The 22,110-nt window shown below is 43.0% G+C and overlaps 1 protein-coding gene and 1 pseudogene across 1 annotated transcript; both read right to left on the bottom strand.

The window, feature by feature from the left end:
• Window positions 1-3,441: 3,441 nt before the first annotated feature.
• Window positions 3,442-8,783, bottom strand: LOC129830398 (dual specificity protein phosphatase 7-like). The gene is made up of 3 exons (XM_055892946.1): window positions 8,005-8,783; window positions 6,955-7,383; window positions 3,442-5,505 (listed from the first exon to the last, which is right to left on the bottom strand). Exons 1-3 carry the CDS (start codon window positions 8,369-8,371, stop codon window positions 5,195-5,197), a joined length of 1,107 nt encoding a protein of 368 aa, XP_055748921.1. The 5' UTR covers window positions 8,372-8,783; the 3' UTR covers window positions 3,442-5,194.
• A 2,998-nt stretch (window positions 8,784-11,781) lies between these two features.
• Window positions 11,782-18,393, bottom strand: LOC129830397 (5-aminolevulinate synthase, non-specific, mitochondrial-like; annotated as a pseudogene).
• Window positions 18,394-22,110: the final 3,717 nt, after the last annotated feature.

Raw genomic sequence — 22,110 nt, 5'->3', positions numbered from 1 at the left:
ACTTCAACTATATGGTATACATAATGTTTTGGAGAATTCCAAAGTAATTGTGAAAGCAGGAGGCAATGGATTGAAGGGGAATTATGCGATACCACAGATGAGCTCTGCCTCTGAGGATGAAGTGTTATATGATTTTTATAATCGAGGCATGCTTTTTAGACAACAGATGTTAGGGAATTTCCAAATAGGAAGTGTTGTAGTATCTACCAATTAACACTCTATGTGTTGCTATAGGGAGATTCTAGCACCTCAAACTTGTGGACAGATCTATAACTTATTTTGAACTTTACTTCCTGATCAGGGCAGGGTACTTCCCATTATCCCCTGCCAGGGTTTTATTTTATTCATTTATTTCACCTTTATTTAACCAGGTAGGCAAGTTGAGAACACAGTCTCATTTACAATTGCGACCTGGCCAAGATAGAGCAAAGCTGTTCGACACATACAACAACACAGAGTTACACATGGAGTAAAACAAACATACAGTCAATAATACAGTAGAAAAATAAGTCTATATACAATGTGAGCAAGTGAGGTGAGATAAGGGAGGTAAAGGCAAAAAAAGGCCATAGTGGCGAAGTAAATACAATATAGCAAGTAAAACACTGGAATGGTTGATTTGCAGTGGAAGAATGTGCAAAGTAGAGATAGAAATAATGGGGTGCAAAGGAGCAAAATAAATAAATAAATAAATAAATACAGTAGGGAAAGAGGTAGTTGTTTGGGCTAAATTATAGATGGGCTATGTACAGGTGCAGTAATCTATGAGCTGCTCTGACAGCTGGTGCTTAAAGCTAGTGAGGGAGATAAGTGTTTCCAGTTTCAGAGATTTTTGTAGTTCGTTCCAGTCATTGGCAGCAGAAGGAAGGAGAGGCGGCCAAAGGAATAAATGGTTTTGGGGGTGACCAGAGAGATATACCTGCTGGAGCGCGTGCTACAGGTTGGTGCTGCTATGGTGACCAGTGAGCGGAGATAAGGGGGGACTTTACCTAGCAGGGTATTGTAGATGACCTGGAGCCAGTGGGTTTGGCGACGAGTATGAAGCGAGGGCCAACCAACGAGAGTGTACAGGTCGCAGTGGTGGGTAGTATATGGGGCTTTGGTGACAAAACGGATGGCATTGTGATAGACTGCATCCAATTCTAGATTTAACTTTGGATCGGAGATGTTTGATGTTAGTCTGGAAGGAGAGTTTACAGTCTAACCAAACACCTAGGTATTTGTAGTTGTCCACAAATTCTAAGTCAGAGCCGTCCAGAGTAGTGATGCTGGACCGGCGGGCGGGTGCAGGCAGCGATCGGTTGAAGAGCATGCATTTAGTTTTACTTGTATTTAAGAGCAATTGGAGGCCACGGTAGGAGAGTTGTATGGCATTGAAGCTCGCCTGGAGGGTTGTTAACACAGTGTCCAAAGAAGGGCCAGAAGTATACAGAATGGTGTCGTCTGCGTAGAGGTGGATCAGAGACTCACCAGCAGCAAGAGCGACATCATTGATGTATACAGAGGTTGGGGAGTAACTGATTACATGTATTCTGATTCCAAACATTTTTGACTGTAATCAGTTGTTACCAGCAGAAATATTGTAATCAGATTACAGATACTTCTAAAATGTGCTCATTACTTTTTGGATTACTTTAAAATTAAAAAAGGATGTTTGCGGAAATAACATACAATGTGTGTCAGACCACAAGTCAGAAACCATTATGACACCAAATGCGTTTGATGGATCCGTTTTTATTTTATTTTAAATCCTCTTCAGGGGAAAGTAATCAGATTACATTACTGAGTTTATGTAATCCAAAAGTTACATTAATGATTACATTTTTGGACAGGTAATTAGTAATGAATTACATTTAGAAAGTAACCTACTGTCCCAAGGCAGTGTTACGTTGCCGTGGAAGCTATCTCAATCAGCCCTATATCACTTCGGATGTGCCTCAGCGCTAAACCTCATTGGCCGGTCGATTGAAGCTGCAATGTCTGCACCATCAGCCAGGAGTGTCAGACGTCTCTGCTTGTTATCTTGCACGTGAGGCCAGTTTGGATCCATGGCCTCTGACTGGCCTAGATATGGGTGGGTGGCTATTAGACATAATCACAGGTGTTTCCTGCAGGTATGCAGCCTGCAAGGTTGTCATGCTAGGAAAACCATCACACACCAGGATATTATTGTTAGGCAAGTCTGGTCTGTGCTACTTTCAAAAGAAGACAATGGCAGATGAGGATTTTTTTTTCTTGACATTGGGGACATTTAAAGAAAATAATGTTATTTCATTTAGTTATGTTACATCCTTTTCAGTGTTGTACTTATGAAAATGGACCTGGACGAGAAACAACCCATGCCTGGCGTTCTCCATTTTAAAACCCCATAGTGAGCTCGGATACTCTGCTGTCATTTTCTGTTGCACCTCATTTTCCTCAGCTTAGCTCAGGGCTACGGATATCATAGGCTTAGCCTCGTTTCATAACGGCTTCTTCTGAAAAAGAGGAATTGTATTGCCTGAGAATCATGGCTGCTTTGGCCTGGATCAGAGGTGTGATGAATGTATAAATCTCCCTGGTGCACCAGACAAGGGTTCGGAAGAGCTGAGGCTTGTGGAGGGCTAGCCTCAGGCTAATCATCAGTCCTTAGTAATGAAACCTCTCGAGGTAGGGATATTTCGATGACAAGGTGACCCGTGAACAGGTAAAAACATGTTTTTTTTGCAAATAATTAGCATCACGTTAAGTATTCAATATGCTCTCTTGGGAGACGTGAGTTTGTGTGTGTGCTAATGTGAACATATCCACAGTAAAAAGTTACCCCCACATCACCCTCCCCAAACGTCCAACAGGACCCGAGGACGTAGCGATACGAGCTCTCATGTCCTCTTTTCAAACGAGACGCAGCAGCTTCTGGATATGAGAAAAACTCGCCAAGATATTACTGCATTTACCCAAGAAACACTGAAACTTTCGTTCTGAGAATGACACACCAGCTTAACATCCTTTAAAGAAAACCTTCTTAGTATGGATGTTAGTCATCGAGTAAAATAGGCCTTAATTGGCACACGACGGACATGTTCCAGCTCTATGCCGTCTCATCTTCCCCTTCTCTCCGAGTGAGTGACTGGGAAGGGAAGTGGCTGTGTTGTGGTTTCAGAGATCTGGCCCTGCCACCCGTCCTTCTCTCCATCAGACGCCCTGCATGGCCACAACAGACAGGAAGCCAGGCATCAGAGTGGACAGAGAGCGGATATCTCACCACACCTACAGCCTTGGGCCTTGTGCTGCACAAGACAACATGACACAGACAGGGAGCCAGATAGTGGCTGACTCTGCACTGGACTTGATATTCTTCATTATAAAACGTTGAGCGCTGACTGAAAGTTGCCTAAGCTTTGGCACGGCAGTAGACCTGAATAACAATAAGACAGTAACAACACAAGAATACATAGCACGTTTGAAAGTAAAAAATATACAATATATTTGTTGTATAAACTTGTACATAAATGTCTTGTACATTTAGTCTTACATACACTGTACATACTGTAATCGGTTAATTTCACATCCTTCATGATTCAGAGAAAAGGTCACCCGTTACCAAGCGCATCTTATGTACATCTTTTACAAACCCACACCAAATAAACACAGCCCGTTGATGTGTTTCAGATGACGTAACAAGACACAGACGTGTTGTATAAAAATCCCTGAAAATGTCTCTCCGTGAGGTAAGAAGAAAATTGGCATCGCTAATCACGCGTTTCCTTTCATTCCCTCGCTCTCATTCGCTAAAACATTCGACTTCGATTACTGGCAAACACAGCACAGATCAAAACACGCTGTGTTTCCTTTAACATGGTTCCGCCACAGGACGAGTAGCTGCAGGCTGAAGATTGTGTCTATACATGACTTTTACGTGACTTAATAAACAAGGTAAAAATGTCCATTATGGATCAGAACTATGATATACAAGTCATTAATGTCAAGCATGGCAAATGACAAACCAATACTATACCCAGGTCCTTGGTTAAAGACAGTTAAGCGTTAACTTAGACGGTATTGTAAAGGCCACAGGAACAACAGGCATAAGAGGTACAGTATACAGAAGTTAAACTTGATTACATGCAAAACAATGCAATGTTGTTATAATTACCACAATCTACAAGAGCTTTGCAAAAAAAAAAAAAAAAAAAAACGAATGTGTTTCATCTTTAATATTTTGCAGAGGGTGACCCTCTCAATTCAACAAAGGTAAAACGGTAACATTCTGACATAACGTAATGGCATCCTTACATTATGGAATAGAAGACACAAACATTTACTCGGAAGATGACAGCAAAGTAGAGAGCATAACATAACATTAGCTGACAAGTGCTTTCAATGGCCACTCCCTTCTGACGACGTCTAGAACAGTCATCGATAGGAATGTTACAAAGTCATTCAAGGCCAACTTAAAGTAGCCCCGGCCCCCTCAGCAAGAGTACCATTCAAAACATCTCCTTTTGGTCCCAGAAAACAATGATTCACATTCTGCTTGGCCAACCTCTCCCTTCAGAACAAGGCATTAGCCACAATTGTTCTAAAAACAACTGACACATCCACTTTCCAGTGGGTGAACATGAAATAACAGTCATCCCATCGAGTTACCTCATAATAATTACATTTCTTGCAATAACCATTGCATACCATCATTCACTATTTTACACACTAAGCCTTTTGGATTACTTGAGTAAAACATTAAAGGGATACGTCTGAATTTTGGGACTTCCCCAGAGTCAGATGAACTCGTCCATCCATACCATTTGTATGTCTCCGCGTATGGTTTGAAGGAAGTTGCTAACTAGCGTTAGCGCAATTACTGAAAGTCTATGGTAACTGTTAGCGTTGGCTCACAAAATGTCCTCTAACTTCCTTCATACTGGGACACAGAGACATAAAAATGGTATCCACAAGTTCACCTGACTCTGGGGAAGTAGATAAAGGGCCTAGTTGCCAAAATCCTGAAGTATCCCTTTAAGGCATCAGACAGATCATGTACTGTTTTAAGCATAATGGCGGGCACCGTGTTCTATGAAAGTCCATACTGAAATCACTTGCTTGACAGGTGAGTCTTCTCAGTGCCAGGGGTATTTTCTTATTCATTGACAGGCTACAAAATACCCTGGCGACACTGATGAAACAACATGGCGCCAAACCCGTCTTCTCCGCTCCCTCACGTTGACTCCAGCGTGTCCAGCTGGAACACATTGTGATTGGTCGGCGTGGTGAAGTAGAGCTGCTCATTGGACGAGGAGCGGTTGTCACACGGGCTGTGCAGCCCCAGTGTCCTCTCGAAGTCCAGCAGCTGGCCCATGAAGTTGAAGTTGGGGGAGATGTTGGACTTCTTCCTCTTGACAAAGTCGTAGGCGTCGTTGAGTGACAGGTTGAGCCTCTGCATCAGGTAGGCCACGGTCACAGTGACAGAGCGGCTGATGCCAGCCAGACAGTGGACCAGGACGCCACACTGCTTGGACCGAGCCTCATCTACAGGTACAAGTGAGGAAGAAGGTCAGTACGGGTCAAATAGCACTGGTTGTATGATCAGAACACATAGCCCTAAGACTCTCAGGGTGTGGGGCCCAACAAAGAAGAGGTAACATGGCCCAACACAGAAGAGGTAACATGTAAGCCTACTTCGTATCGTTTGCTCACAAGTATCAAGGGAGACAGTAAGTAGACCTTTATCTTTGTTGAATGACACATCAAAAAGAATATTATGTATAGTGAGCTAATCGCAGCCATTCCACAACCCTCTATCACGGAGTCATATTAAAACACCATTCTTAGATTCATGTTGCTGTTGGAAGGTGTAATACTACGTACACAATTCAAGCTAACTTTATGTGACACCCCAGAGCATGACCCAAGGCTGTGTGTCACTGAAAGTTTTCACATCCTCTGCTTTATTATGACAGCGCTTACATGCAGACTACGGGTGCCCGGAGCGGTCAGTCCTCAACTTAGCTAGCTAGTCTTCGTCATGTGCTGCTGTGCGCCTTTGACGCTGAGGTTGATTATTTTGGCAGTAAACATCCACTTCAATCTACACAAGAACAGGCCACATATCCTCTTTGGAGCTGAGAGAAGTAAGCAAACAAGTATGGTGGAACGCCCTGCACTAAACCCTAACCTACAACCAGGATGTGTCAGTGTCAAGAGTCACACTCATGACCTGATAACCAAACACAGGCAGCCACAGAGAGTGGAAGCCATGTTTCCTTCGTCTACCTCTAACCCAACCGACAAACTACCACACAACAAGCCCCAAAACACCATCAGCACAAGAAGGTTCCAGGTGCTGCTGTGGGTTTCAGTAAGTTTTTTTTTTAAAGATTTGTTTTCACCCCGTCTTAAAATAACAGACATTACGACACTAGCAATGATCCAGGAAGTTCCTCTAGGTCAGTGCTCAGTAGCAAGGGACTTCATTCCAGCTCTCTTTTTGAGAGGTTATGTTGAATTGGGACATCGATAACCGGAATTGAAAATCTAAGTAAAAGCCCTCGGTTCATCACACAAGGGGGGTTTCAGTGATGAGCAATGCCATTGGGTATATACCAGGAACCGAGAGATAATAATGATTCATATCCTAATCAAAATATGACTAAAGTAAAACAAGAACATTAGGTGGCTAGGAACCAACTTCCTCTTTCTCACGGTAATAAACAGAAGTGTATGATATTTACGTCATTTAGCAGACACTCTTACCCGGAACGAAAAAAAATGCATACATTTTCATACCGGTCCCTTGCGGGAATTGAACGCATAACAATGGCGTTGCGCGCGCCATGCTCTACCAACTGAGCTACACGGGACATCATATACTAGGTGTGCCTGTGTATCATTTCCTATAGGCCTCGTTCATCAAATATATGAACTCTCGGAACACAATGTCGATCGATCATGTTCTCTCCCACCTAGTCGGCTACTCACCGATGAAGGATATGGCCTCTGGAAAGAACTGGGACAGGTTCTGACTCCAGTGGTCGGAGATGGGGATCTGCTTGTACTTGAAGAGGCCGTCGTGTTCAAACATGTTGGGGAGGTTGGGCGTGACGTTCAGGATGTACTTGATGTTGTACTGGCCCAGCACATCCAGGTTGGTGGAGTCTTTGGCACAGCCCAGGTAAAGGAAGGGGAGGATCTGGACGGGGAAGGCAGGTTGGTTGTTGGGAAGGGGGCTCTCCTCGGACTCGGTGGCGCTGCTCGGCTCGCGGTCCGACTCGCCATCGGAGAGGTCGGAACTGATCCGGAGACTTCCGAAGCCTAGGACGGACAGCGGTGGAGAGGAGCTGGGACAGCAGCTGTCCAGGAGGGTCTCACAGTGCTCTGAGTACTCGGTCTGAAACTTCACAAATCCCCCTAAGATCCAAGGAGTTATGGTTTTTGTTCATTGTGTTATCCTATGTATCTCAGCCAAGCAATATTATTTTCTACTATTCAAAATGTAACAACTGCACAGAGATTGGGAATAAATATGATTTATTTGAGTTGATATAATAACAAATAAAAATAAAATATAATAGGTGATATGTGGTCTAATGAAGTAATAGGCTATAATATACTTGGATTATTATGAATAACATGAATAACGTGATCAGGGCTGAATAAATAACAATTTCATGTTATGTATACTATTATAACTAAGAACTGCATTGGCAATAGTTCTCTCCTTCACAGCAGACCATTCATGAAATGCATGCCCTTTTCCTGTAGTAGCAAAACACGGCGCAGCCATTTTGGAATTTTAATTGACACTCTCAGTCACACTACTTCTCAAAGTTTCAGAGATAATGATGTACATTCAAAACTGAGATGTATTATAAATACTATCTATATAATTAAGAAATATTCATTTGAGTTGTTTGTCTTAAGATTTACGAGAAAAACATTTATTTGTACCCTATTTTACATACAGTGCCAGGAAAGTTAGACTACTATAGGCTACATTTCCTAAAACAACTTGAAAAACATACAACTTGCCTTCCAGGTAATATGCTTTACAGCCGTCGTCCCAGAGTTTCTGAAGAAGTAGTCCAAGAACCGAACCAGTGGCCCCATCCTGCCAGTCCACAGTGCACTCATCGTACAGAATCACCGTATCCGTATTACAACGCCTAACGAATTTCTCCTTGTCTTCGTGGTTTGGGATGATAGTTCGGATGGGTATGTTGCCTTTCTTGAACCGTCGCAGCATCAACCCTGGTATGGCCAAATTGATGGCCGTTTCTATGTGGGATGATTCATAAAGTTCGTGCGATCGGCAGTCCAACAAAAGGAGCGAACCTCCCCCGGATTCCAACTCTCCTTGCAGCCATTCTACGCTTTTACTTGGCGTCACATTAGTCATATCGAACGAAATAGCATGTTACATGCATGCAAGTAATACACAAATGTCGCTACATTGTACACCGAGTGACGAATAACTTCGCAGGGCAAACATTGTGACGTGTTAACCTCAAACCAACATCAAATCTCAAATGTTGCGATAACGACATACTTCTAATGTATCACTTTCTTTAGAGCGGGAGCGTTGATTTTCCCTACTCCAATGTCCATCTGACCTTGTAGGTTACTCACCGCTTATCCACTCGCCCAGGTAAGCAAATACTAGTACATTTTTTTCCTATGAAATAATAACACCAGACATTAATACACTATCAACTTTCCACACGGACAAACGCACTAGTTGGAACACGTTCTCCTTTTGCCATTCCGATGCAGAGGAAATGTAGTTGACAGTGGAGAAACTCAAGAGGGAGGCGCTTCAATTTAAAGACATAGAAGGAGATTGCTAAATTTGTTTCATGATCCCTCCTATATAGGCTATTACTGTGTAATCAATAACCTACTGGCTAGTGTCTTATGATGTCGACCGATTTTCGAATTATGAAATGAGGCCTACAGAAAATACATTATTCAATTGCATCATTAAAACAGGTATATTCACTCGTTTATGATGCTAAAAAAAAGTGAGCTATACAGCATAATTAATTGCAGCCCACTACCTGCTCTTTTCTCTGTTGTCTTTCGTATGCAGTGGTGGTTCTATTCTTGGTCAATGTGAGGTCATATCAATGTAAACATTTGCATATGAACTTAACACAGTTCCACAGTTTAGCCTTAATGATCGTTTTACTGGATGCTTGCCAAAACACAATATTTGAGATTATATCCTGTTATATCATTGAACCTTATCCTCTCCATGCTCATGTCATGCTGGATTTGAACAGGGCTTGGTCGATTTGGGATTCTGTTGGTGGGGGAACAGTCCCCTAAATTGTCGGCTTTCCTTTGATCATTTTGTATAGAATTCCACGCAATTACTACTGTGTTGTATGCTGTCTGCAGATTTTCCTTCCTCTCCCTCTCACATGGCCTACACTCTACCCCTACCCACTGATTTGATCCTCGGTCACTGTCGGATCCATTATCTGTGATCAGAGCCATCGTGTCGTTTCTTTACAACACCAATGCTACATTCATATAATGCTTAAACCCTGATTATCTTAGCCCCGAACCTTTTCAGAAACACTGACCTACATGTACAGTACCAGTCAAAAGTTTGGACACACCTACTCATTCCAGGGTTTTTCTTTATTTGTACTATTTTCTACATTGTAGAATAATAGTGAAAACATCAAAACTATGAAATAACACATATGGAATCATGTAGTAACCAAAAAAAGCGTTAAACGAATTCACATATATTTTAGATATTAGATTCTTCAAAGTAGCCACCCTTTGCCTTGGTGACAGCTTTGCACACTCTTGGCATTCTCTCAACCAGCTTCATGAAGTAGTCACCTGGAATAATTTCAATTAACAGGTGTGCCTTGTTAAAAGTTAATTTGTGGAATTTCTTTCCTTTTTAATGCATTTGAGACAATCAGTTGTGTTGTGACAAGGTACAGTAGGGGTGGTATACAGAAGATAGCACTATTTGGTAAAAGACCAAGTCCATATTATGACAAGGACAGCTCAAATAAGCCACGAGAAACGACAGTCCATCATTGCTTTAAGACATGAAGGTCAGTCAAGTCGGGAAAATGTCAAGAACTTTGAACGTTTCTTCAAGTGCAGTCGCAAAAAACATCAAGCGCTATGATTAAACTGGCTCTCATGAGGACCGCCACAGGAAAGGAAGACCCAGAGTTTCCTCTGCTGCAGAGGATAAGTTGATTAGAGTTACCAGCCTCAGAAATTGCAGCCCAAATGAATACTTCACAGAGTTCAAGTAACAGACACATCTCAACATCAACTGTTCAGAGGAGACTGCGTGAATCAGGCCTTCATGGTCGAATTGCTGCAAAGAAACCACTACTAAAGGACACCAATAAGAAGAAGAGATGTGCTTGGGCCAAGAAACACGAGCAATGGACATTAGATAGGTGTAAATCTGTCCTTTGGTCTGATGAGTCCAAATGTTTTACTTTTGGTTCCAACCGCCGTGGCTTTGTGAGACGAAGGGTAGGTGAACAGATGATGTGTGGTTCTCCGCATGTGTGGTTCTCACCATGAATCATGGTGGAGGAGGGGGGTTGGTGTGGGGGTGCTTTGCTGGTGACACTGTCTGTGATTTATTTAGAATTCAAGGCACACTTAACCAGCATGACTACCACAGCATTCTGCAGCGATACGCCATCCCATCTGGTTTGCTCTTAGTGGGACTATAATTTGTTTTTCAGCATGGTAATGACCCAAAACACACGTCCAGGCTGTGTAAATGATTTTTGACCAAGAAGGAGAGTGATGGAGTGCTGCATCAGATGACTTGAAATCCACAATCAACCGACCTCAACCAAGTTGAGATGGATGAGTTGTGAAGAGTGAAGAAAAAGTAGCCAACACGTGCTCAGCATATGTGGGAACTCCTCCAAGAGTTGGAAAGCACTCCAGGTGAAGCTGGTTGAGAGAATGCCAAGAGAGTGCAAAGCTGTTATCAAGGCAAAGGGTGGCTATTTTGAAGAATCTAAAATATATTTTTATTTGTTTAACACTTTTTTGGTTACTACATGATTCCAAATGTGTTATTTCATAGTTTTGATGTCCTCACTCTTCTACAATGTAGAGAATGAGTAGGTGTGTCCAAACTTTTGACTGGTACTGTATGTCTTGCCAGAAGAGATATTTTGCTCTCTTTCTTTCAGAAAAAGAAGCACGTGATTTTGTGTTTTGTTATCATCACATTGTGGACTACAAAGACGATGATTGCAGTGGCAAGAATCCGCAGGACCACCCTCAGTGTCTGTTTTTGTGTGTGAGAGAAAGAGAATGTGTGTGTGTGCTAAAGAGAGAGAGGGAAAGAGTGTGTTTGTGTGAGTGCAATGGGAAGCCAGCCATTCAGCTCATCTGTCTGTGCACGTGAGTGGGGGAGACACAGATGTGCAGCGCTCGCAGGATTAACGCAAAATGGAGGGGAGCAGAGCTGAACCTGCGCTCTCTCTCTCTCCCCCCCTCTCTCTCTTCTCTCTCTCTCTTCTCTCTCTCTCTCTCTCTCTCCCCCTCCCTCTGTCTCTCTCTCTCTTCTTTCTCTCTCTCTCTCTCTCTTCTCTCTCTCTCTCTGTCTCTTCTCTCTCTCTCTCTGTCTCTTCTCTCTCTCTCTCTGTCTCTGTCTCTCTCGCTCTCTCTCACACACACGTGTGTTGTCTTCTCACCCACATGCATGCACCCAGTTTTCTCCCCAGAGAGTGTGCAGTGCAGAGGCATGGGTCCTGCCTCTGTTCTGCCCTGATAAGGAACTGCAGGGTGTGCATTTAATCTGTGATGAATGATGTAGGTGTAAGACAATTTGGTCAAATGCAGAAAGTAGTGTACAGAACATTCTGCCAAGTGCACTAAGAGCCAGGAAAGTTTACTCTGTGAATGACATTCTGGAGCGGGAAATTAGAGACTGAGATTGGGTTCGTGTTTTGGGATGGAGTCAAACATTTACTTGATTCAACAGCTTTGATTCAGCCTCTATTTGAAACCATAACATGAAAATCACATGGTTATTACTAGGTAAATGCCATACATAGTGTCATACATATGTCAAAGTAAATTAAAGTAAACATATTTTACATGCATATCATTATGGAATGCACTCTGAATATTGCTGTGTATTTAAACCAGATGACTGCTGTCCTGTAGCCGATTGCATACACAAAACAATAACATATTAAATAATAAAATCATAACTCAAAATGATTTAAAAAAAAAAAAGGATATAAACACAGTCTCTCACTGCTGCAGTGGCATGAGAATCTCATTATGATCAACAATGCCTGGCTTTGCATGAAGTGGTGCTGGTCGCTTGACTAGTGCACTCAGAGAAGCATTCCAATTACATAATACTCTCAGAATGTGAGCTCATGGTAATTCACTCTCTCTCTCACTCTCTCTCTCGCTGTCTCTCTCTCTGTCTCTCTCTCTCTCTGTCTCTGTCTCTCTCTCTGTCTCTCTCTCTCTGTCTCTCTCTCTCTCTCTCTCAGGAACAGCAGGAATATCTTTGATTTGCAGGATCCTGGCTTTGCACGTCGAGAGCGTTGCTTTGAACCCTCTCACTCACCCCATTATGTACACGCTCTTGTCATGTGCAGATGTTAAGTGTGTAGCAGACGAGGCTGGTGGGAGGAGCTATATGAGGACAGGCTCATTGTAATGGCGTGGTCGATGCGGTTGATGTGTTTGATACCGTTCCATGAATTCCATTCCAGCCATTCCAACGAGCCCGTTCCCCTATAGCTCCTCCCACCAGCCTCTTCTGGCATTTAGGTAACGCTCATAAATAATAGAGAGACGGCTTTAACCATGGCACTTTTTTCACGTTGTTAAAACGGCTTCAACCCTACACTAGAAAATGTAGACAGACGAAATTAGATTATTTCTTTCGTATTTATATCCTGACAAATTAACATTAACATTAAAATCGTTTATATGGCATGTCTTCAATACATTGATTAACCCTTGGACCAAGGAGATGGTGCGTGTTGCATTATTCCCGTCTAGTGTCACATTGCAATTGCTGCACTCACGGTAAATGAGGCAACCCAACCACTTGAAATAAGGTGCACTGGTGCGCCCTCTGGTGGAACGAAGAAAGGCATGTTGAATATACTGATCAGCTCCACTATGCGGTGTGAATATGCTACGATCACGAGGATATTCACAAACTTTGATAGTATGTCAAATGGAACCCCAAGTAGTGACCCGAGTTATAAACCGTCTCATGACCAAGTGGCCTTATGCATATGAAGTGTAAAAGTACTAAGGAACAAATGGAAATTGCATGTTGAGCTCAAGCTTATGCCAAGGTCGCACGGAAGAATTGGCTGTGCAAGAGCCCTCCAAGAAGGCCAATGATAGTATTTGACACTTACCGCCAACTCCACCCCAAATTCCAGCACCTCCTCTCTGGCGGCAAGTGTAGGCAACCAAAAGTCCAAACGAACAGAGCCAGGCACTCTTTTATTTCGAATTCAATACTGTAACTTAATAAAATGTTGGAGTAATAGCACTTTAGCACTTGCACGTTAATGAGCATGTTCAAGCAGGCCATTTTTGACATTTCTATCATAAACCTGCACTTATCCAGTCTACTTGCTTATAAATATCCTTTGCCTATTTTAATGTTGTTTTTTCATGTGTTTGGTCTGTGTGTATTGTGAATGCTGCAAGAGGAATTGCCTCTTTGAGGACATTAGCGTTTTCTGAATCGGTGAAGCACTAATGTGTAATATGCTGGAGTGTTGACTCTCCATTTGAAGCCGACTAAACCGAGATGAGTTGGAGTCAAAACAGTGAATGAGTGCAGTCAATTCAAGAGGTGACTTGTTCTGCTCCGCCTGAGAGTCTTTCGCTAATGTCAAAGGAGCAATTATCGAAGGCCCAGAGTGAAAACGGTAGTGTTTTGAAAGGGGCACAATGCTACATTCTTCAACATGTTGAGACGCAGTTAAGAGGGGGATTTTACTATGATTTAGGTGTCGGCTCAAGGGTGCTGTTAGAGGAATAGGCATTACCCCGAGGTTAACATCGACGGAAGCGAAAAGGACTGACAGATTGACATAGAAATGCATTTTGTAACTTCTGAAAACATTGAATGCGTGTAAGTTCTATTCCTTTGGACCAACTGTAATCCAAGTTCTCCGTGTCAGAAAAACATCAAATGCGTAGAGAAAAGAGTTATACAAAGTATGTGCGCTCACAGTGGTTGCAGATTCGCCGAATCCCTCCGGCGAGGTGTGGCAGAACAGAGGTTATATTTAATGTTTGTCAAAGCTGATATTTGGTTGAGATAATGTTAAAGAATATCATTTCCAGTTGCTCCAAACACAACATAATAGCAAAAGCATACCTTTCCCCAACCATTTACTTGTAAATGAGAATATTTCATAGATGGTGATAGAATTATACATAGATAAGAGAACAAATAGAGAAATAGAGATTTTATATGGGGAAGAGGTCTATCGTTTCTGGGGTTAAAATGTTAGGCCCATATCATGTTACTCATGCCGATGAAGAAGGACTTTTCTCGCTCTGTCATCAGCTCAAAGTCTAGAGGCTGCTGGCAGAAGTTACACTCCCATGACGAGTGGAGCTTCAGCTCCAGACCTACCTCCTTCCAGGCCTTCACCAGATGCTCTGTGGAGAGAAAAATATTCATATTTAATCAATCACATTTGTAACTACTGGATTCAAAACCACAAAGACTCATTGGGGTGTGTGCTTACTGAAAAAGTACTGCATCATCTGGGGTGTGTGATGTGGGGTAGGGGCGATGCGGAGGCCATTGGGTACTTGATGTCTTGCACGTAGATGGTGTAGCGAGACATCATGATGTCACACACCTCTGTATTCTTCGCAGCGTCCACCACCTGGAACAAGGGGTCAAAGATGAATCATCAGGTGATGATATAAGATGCTTTCTTCAGGGATGAAATATAACATCCAACGTTGATAGGATTTTCGTCTCTCGTTTCCATGGTTTGAATCTCGATTAACAGGCCAGTCTTACCCTGACAGGGATGATGTGGCTGGGGCAGTGGACCGTGGCCTGAGTCCATCAGCATCTGGCGCAGCAGCAGCTTGACGTTCCTTTGGTGTTTCCGGCCCCGGCCAACAGCATGAGGGGCAGCGAGGTGACGACGAAGTCTGCTGCGTAGGAGCGTACAGTGTCCACCAGGGGGTTGGTACCGACGATGTAGCCGCCAACAAAACCAAGCACCCTACCTGGAAAGAATAAATGAGGTAAGGTAAGGCATAAACCAGGTAAAGATGTATTTAATTAATATGATGGTCTGGGTGAGTTAAATATTTGATAACACCAATATTAATTTGAGCTTTTTTTTCTCTTTTGGAGATTGATCTCAACCATAAATTGTTGCAATGTTTTGAAACATATTTTTCAAATGTTCATCCACTTCCTGAATGAAGGTTTGTGAACTATAAAAAAAAATGAAATCACATCATTATCAGCTAGCCCCAAGTCATCTTACCAAGTGTTCCTGAGATGATGTCCATCTTGTGCCTGATGCCGTCCCTGTCTCCGATACCTCCCATGGCCCCATACAACCCCACAGCATGTACCTCGTCCACAAACGTAATATCCCCAAAATCATGGGACACGTCACACATCTCATCCAGAGGACACACAGCACCTAGAAAACAACCACAAAACAACCTCAAGACAGACACGTTTTGTATATGCAGTACACATTAGGGAAATTGCTTTTAATGTATTGTGACTTCTCATTTATTGTGTGTATGATTTGTTTGGATTGAAAAATAATAATAGATCAAATATTTGTTTGTTGGAGTAGTAAACAGCGGTGGAAAAAGTATCCAATTGTCATACTTAAGTAAAAGTAAAGATACCTTAATCGAAAATGAGTCAAGTAAAAGTGAAAGTCCCCCAGTAAAAAAATACTAATTGGGTAAAAGTCTAAAAGTCTAAGTATTTGGTTTTAAATATACTTAAGTATAAATAGTAAATGTAAATGCTCAAATATATCAAAAGTAAAAGTATAAATCATTATAAATGATAAAATCATCATCATACCTTATATTAAGCAAACCAGGCGGCACTATTTTCTTGCCAGGGGCACACTCCAACACTCAGACATCATTTACAAACGAAGCGAGTGTTTAGTGAGTCCGCCATATCAGAGGCAGTGGGGAAGACCAGGGATATTCTCTTGATAAGTGTGTGAATTAGATAATTTTCCTGTCCTGCTAAGCATTTAAAATGTACTTTTGGGGCTCAGGTAAAATGTATGGAGTAAAAAGTACATTATTTTCTTTCGGTGTATGTACAGTAGTGAAGTAAAAGTAAAAGTTCTCAAAAATATAAATAGTTCAGTACAGAAAACCCCAAAAACGACATAAGTAGTACTTTCAACTTTCAAGACGAGACAGCCTATAGGGAGGAGGTCAGAGACCTGGCCGGGTGGTGCCAGAATACGTAACCAAAACTAAGGAGATGATTGTTGACTAAAGGGAAAGGAGGACAGACCACGCCCCCATTCTCATCAACGGGGCTGTAGTGGAGCAGGTTGAGAGCTTCAAGTTCCTTGGTGTCCACATCAACAACAAACTAGAATGGTCCGAACACACCAAGACAGTCGTGAAGAGGGCACGACAAAGCCCATTCCCCCTCAGGAAACTAAAAAGATTTGTCATGGGTCCTGAGATCCTCAAAAGGTTCTACAGCTGCAACATCGAGAGCATCCTGACTGGTTGCATCACTGCCTGGTATGGCAATTGCTCGGCCTCTGACCGCAAGGCACTACAGAGGGTAGTGCGTACGGCCCAGTACATCACTGGGGCTAAGCTTCCTGCCATCCAGGACCTCTATACCAGGCGGTGTCAGAGGAAGGCTCTAAAAATTGTCAAAGACCCCAGCCACCCCAGTCATAGACTGTTCTCTCTACTACCGCATGGCAAGCAGTACCGGAGTGCCAAGTCTAGGACAAAAAGGCTTCTCAACAGTTTTTACCCCCAAGCCATAAGACTCCTGAACAGGTAATCAAATGGCTACCCAGACTATTTGCATTGTGTGCCCCCCAACCCCTTTTTTTACGCTGCTGCTACTCTCTGTTTATCATATATGCATAGTCACTTTAACTATACATTCATGTACATACTACCTCAATTGGGCCGACCAACCAGTGCTCCCGCACATTGGCTAACCGGGCTATCTGCATTGCTATCTGCGTCCACGGAGTGCACAGTCTCAAAGGAAACAATCATAAGGGTGGTAGGGTCAGACTTCTGTAGCAGCTCAATTAGATGCTTGATGTCGTTGTGATGGAAGATTCACTTCTTGGTCCCGCTGTTCCTTATACCCTGCATCACCGATGCATGGTTCCCTGCATCAGAGTACATGTCACAACCTGGGAGCAGGAAAAACAAAATGGTTGTTTTTAATGCAGATAATTAAGAGCTCATTTTGTCCGCGACCATGTCATAGAATGTAAAATGAAGCTACTATAGAACACGGAAAGAATAAGGGTATGAAAGACTACTACGTTTGAATCAGTCATGTCAGAATCAGTGTCAGTACCTGGCAGTATATTACCCAGAGTGAACACTGTGGCGGGAAGTGAAGAGCAGCGCAGCGTCTTTGCCGTGCAGGTCGGCCAGCTCGTACTCCAAGTCAACATGGCACTTACTGGTCCATGAGATGTTCCGTGGTCCTCTTGCTCACGCACCATGCTTCTGTAATGTATCCCTACAGAAAGAGATAAGAGATTGTCGTCTTGTCTGGAAAAACTATGAGTGAAACTACACATTTCTAAGATGAACACATTGTTATAACTGCATGCCTATGGCTAGACTCTCTGTCCATCTAGTCAACCTCCATCCATCTTAAACCATCCTTAATCAACTATCTACGGTTCCTGTGACCTGCGTGCCCCTCTCACATCACGGCCTGGAAGACGCTGGGTCGTCGGCTCATGCCTAGGTAGTCATTGCTGCACCACACAGACACGTCTCACGGTGAAAGGACGTGGCGCGCCCTTTCACCGTCTTAAACATCCGGTAGCTGTGATCTTTCTTCCTGGCGTCAATCTTCTTCTCAACGAACTTGTCGTAGTGGAAGTTCGCTGCAAGAGAAATACGACGGGGTAAGGTGTTTGTCACTGATTCAGCCTCTTTCTAAAATCAGGGATGCCTAAACAGTCGTTACACCAAAATATAACATGTAGCCCCAAGTGTACCAGGTCACATGTGAGCAAGTGCTTACCTTCGTGCAGATTGTCTCGTAGGAAGTGAGAGACCTTAGGGGGGCGCTGTTTCCGCATGTTCTTCAGGGTGCCTGGGTCTGCCCTGTCAGCATTGATCGGGACCCACAGTGGGACACACCTTGGACTCAGACTTCTCTGTATCAATAAAGGGGGATAAACACTGTTTCAAAAGAGTGATCAACTAGACTCCTACAGTAGCAAAACCACTTCCACCTCACCTAGGTAGCTTTTCCTATACTAATAGTTCTACTGGAATAGTTTTAGTATGACAAATGTCCTGGGATGTCTTGAAAGGTGACTAGCCACACCAAGCTTTCCTAACACACACATAACTGCTTACACAACTGAGTGGAAAAGGTCAAAGACCGGTCGCATTTAGACATGTGTGGACTGTGCTCCTGTAATGGATGTTCTCCGACAGCTCGATACGGGCCTCCCTCACCACGTTGGTGTTCTTCTGCACCATTTCAGCCACCAGGAAGTGGAATTTGGAGCACACCGGCTGGCCAGCATGCGGCATTGGGTGGCCCGGGGGTAGCTGGACCCCTGCTCTGACTCTACAGGCAACAACAGGAGGACATTTGATTAACTTAAATACATGTATCCATCTTTGATTTAATTGTGTAGGCCTATGAGGAAAATCTGAAAATACACTGAACAAAAATATGAACTCAACATGCAACAATTTAAAATATTTTGCTGAGTTACAGTTCACGTAAGGAAATCATTATACCCTCATGAAGACAGCTAGTCTGTCGAAACGTTGGATATTAGATTATTAAATGATTTCATCTGAGCTCCTAGAGTATGTGGCTCTGCTTTTCTTTCTCATGTAAGGAAATCAGTAAATTTAAATACATTAATTCGGCCCTAATCTATGGATTTAACATGACTGGGAATACAGATATGCATCTGTTGGTCACAGATACCTTAAAGAAAAGGTAGGGTGTGGATCAGAAAACCAGTCAGTATCTGGTGTGACCACCATTTGCCTCATGCAGCGCGACACATCTCCCTTTTATAGAGTTGGTCAGGCTATTGATTGTGACCTGTGGAATGCTGCCCCACTCCACTTCAATGGCCGTGCGAAGTTGCTGGATATTGGCAGGAACTGGAACACGCTGTCGTACACGTCGATCCAGAGCATCCCAAACATGCTCAATGGATGACATGTCTGGTGAGTATGCAGGTCATGGAAGAACTGGGACATTTTCAGCTTCCAGGAATTGTGTACAGATCCATGCACATGGGGCCGTGCATTATCATTCTGAAACATGAGGTGATGGCGGCGGATGAATGGCACGACAATGGGCCTCAGGATCTCATCACGGTATCTCTGTGCATTCAAATTGCCAGTCATAAAATGCAAATGTGTTTGTTTGTTTGTCTGTAGCTTATGCCTGCCTATACCATAACCCAACCACCACCATAGGGCATTCTGTTCACAACGTTGACATCAGTAAACCATTCGCTCACACAACGTCATACACGCTGTCTGACATCTGGTACAGTTGAAACCGAGATTCATTCGTGAAGAGCACACGTCTCCAGCATGCAAGTGGCCATCGAAGGTGAGCATTTACCCACTGAAGTCAGTTACGAGGCCAAACTGCAGTCAGGTCAAGACCCTGGTGGGAACGACAAGCACTCAGATGAACTTCCCTGAGACGGTGTCTGAAAGTTTTGCAGAAATTATTCGGTTGTGCAAACCCACATCTTCATCAGCTGTCCGGGTGGCTGGTCTCAGATGATCCAGCAGGTGAAAAAGCTGGATGTGGAGGTCCTGGGCTGGTGTGGTTACACGTGGTCTGCGGTTGTGAGGCCGGTTGGACGTACTGCCAAATTCTATAAAGCAACATTGGAGGTGGCTTATGGTAGAGAAATTAACATTCAATTCTGGTGGACAATCCTCCCTCAAAACTTGTGGCATTGTGCTGTGTAACAAAACTGCACATTTTAGAGTGACCTTTTCTTGTCCTTAGCACAAGGTAATGATCATGCTGTTTAATCAGCTTCTTGATATTCCATACCTGTGAGGTGGATGGATTATCTTGGCAAAGGAGAAATGCTCACTAAGGGATGTAAAGAAATTTTGTGCACAAATTTTGAGAGAAATAAGCTTTTTGTGTATATGGAACCTTTCAGGGATATTTTATTTCAGCTCATGAAACATGGGGCCAACAAATGTTGTGTTTACATTTTTGTTCAGTCTAGAAAAAAAGTTTGTTTCGTTTTTTGACCATCAAGAAAAATATTTCAGAAAATAACAATAGGTTTCCCAACTTCACTTGAACCCCTAAAAATCTAACTGCAATAGAGCAGGCTGAGTAATATGATAATGATGGGCGTGGTTTGAATGGGAATGTTTTACTCTCCACAGAGTAAAACTGACACATTCACATTCTCAAACTCAACTCTGGTTATTAACACCGGGGTTCTTTTACACCAATGAGTGTTAATGTAACACTTACAGATATCATTTAACACCCGAATCAACACTCAAATGTTACACTGAAAAATCAACACTAGGTAACACTGGCCAATTTGACGGGGATGATTTTTAATGACAAAACTATAGCTTAGTTCAGATTAAACTGTGCAACAATTTGCAGGCTTCCTTCAGAAAGCAATCTATTTTCATTTGCCTTTCAGAGCAAACACCATAGAACTAATCATGATAGCTAGCTAGTCATATCCAGAAGCATATAGCTAACTCTACCTAGATAGCTAGAGCATTTCCTTAATAAAGGAGTCAATACTTCTGATGCCCTATTATGTGGCAGCTAGCGCCTAGCCCTATAAATAGTATGTCAAATTCATGATATTAATAATAGCTAAACATTTGCATTTGGATATTGTCTTTTTTTATTTACGTAGAATAATATAAATGTCAGAATTGTATATATAAATGTCAAGTCAGTGGGTGGCAATTGACAACCTGTTTTCTCTCTGATAAGCAGCAAAAAAAGAGAGACCACACCAAACTTGGCTGGTGAAACTTGGATGGTTAACCCATAGACTATACAGTGCATTCAAAAAGTATTCAGACCCCTTGACTTTTTCCAAAATCCTCATCAATCTACACATAATACCCTATAATGACAGTGTAAAAAACATTTTTTACACATTTTTTGCACATTTATTACAAATAAAACATTTTAAATTTAATTTTGAAATTGAGCTCTTTAATATTTTGTTGGGTGAATTATTTACATTTACATTTAAGTCATTTAGCAGACGCTCTTATCCAGAGCGACTTACAAATTGGTGCATTCACCTTATGATATCCAGTGGAACAACCACTTTACAATAGTGCATCTAACTCTTTTAAGGGGGGGGGGGGGGTTAGAAGGATTACTTTATCCTATCCTAGGTATTCCTTAAAGAGGTGGGGTTTCAGGTGTCTCCGGAAGGTGGTGATTGACTCCGCTGACCTGGCGTCGTGAGGGAGTTTGTTCCACCATTGGGGTGCCAGAGCAGCGAACAGTTTTGACTGGGCTGAGCGGGAACTGTACTTCCTCAGAGGTAGGGAGGCGAGCAGGCCAGAGGTGGATGAACGCAGTGCCCTTGTTTGGGTGTAGGGCCTGATCAGAGCCTGAAGGTACGGAGGTGCCGTTCCCCTCACAGCTCCGTAGGCAAGCACCATGGTCTTGTAGCGGATGCGAGCTTCAACTGGAAGCCAGTGGAGAGAGCGGAGGAGCGGGGTGACGTGAGAGAACTTGGGAAAGTTGAACACCAGACGGGCTGCGGCGTTCTGGATGAGTTGTAGGGGTTTAATGGCACAGGCAGGGAGCCCAGCCAACAGCGAGTTGCAGTAATCCAGACGGGAGATGACAAGTGCCTGGATTAGGACCTGCGC

The sequence above is a fragment of the Salvelinus fontinalis genome, chromosome 31, assembly GCF_029448725.1.
Source record: "Salvelinus fontinalis isolate EN_2023a chromosome 31, ASM2944872v1, whole genome shotgun sequence".
In the NCBI taxonomy this organism is placed as follows: Eukaryota; Metazoa; Chordata; class Actinopteri; order Salmoniformes; family Salmonidae; genus Salvelinus; species Salvelinus fontinalis.
Note: the sequence above shows the minus strand (reverse complement) of the source record. Positions and strands in the feature narration are given on the sequence as shown.

Coding starts and splice junctions, on each gene's coding strand:
- LOC129830398 (XM_055892946.1), bottom strand. CDS start 8,371: ATGACTAATGTGACGCCAAGTAAAAGCGTAGAATGGCTGCAAGGAGAG. Junction 7,384..8,004: donor TAAAGCATATTACCTGGAAG/GCAAGTTGTATG, acceptor CTTGGATCTTAG/GGGGATTTGTGAAGTTTCAG. Junction 5,506..6,954: donor AGAGGCCATATCCTTCATCG/GTGAGTAGCCGA, acceptor TTGTACCTGTAG/ATGAGGCTCGGTCCAAGCAG.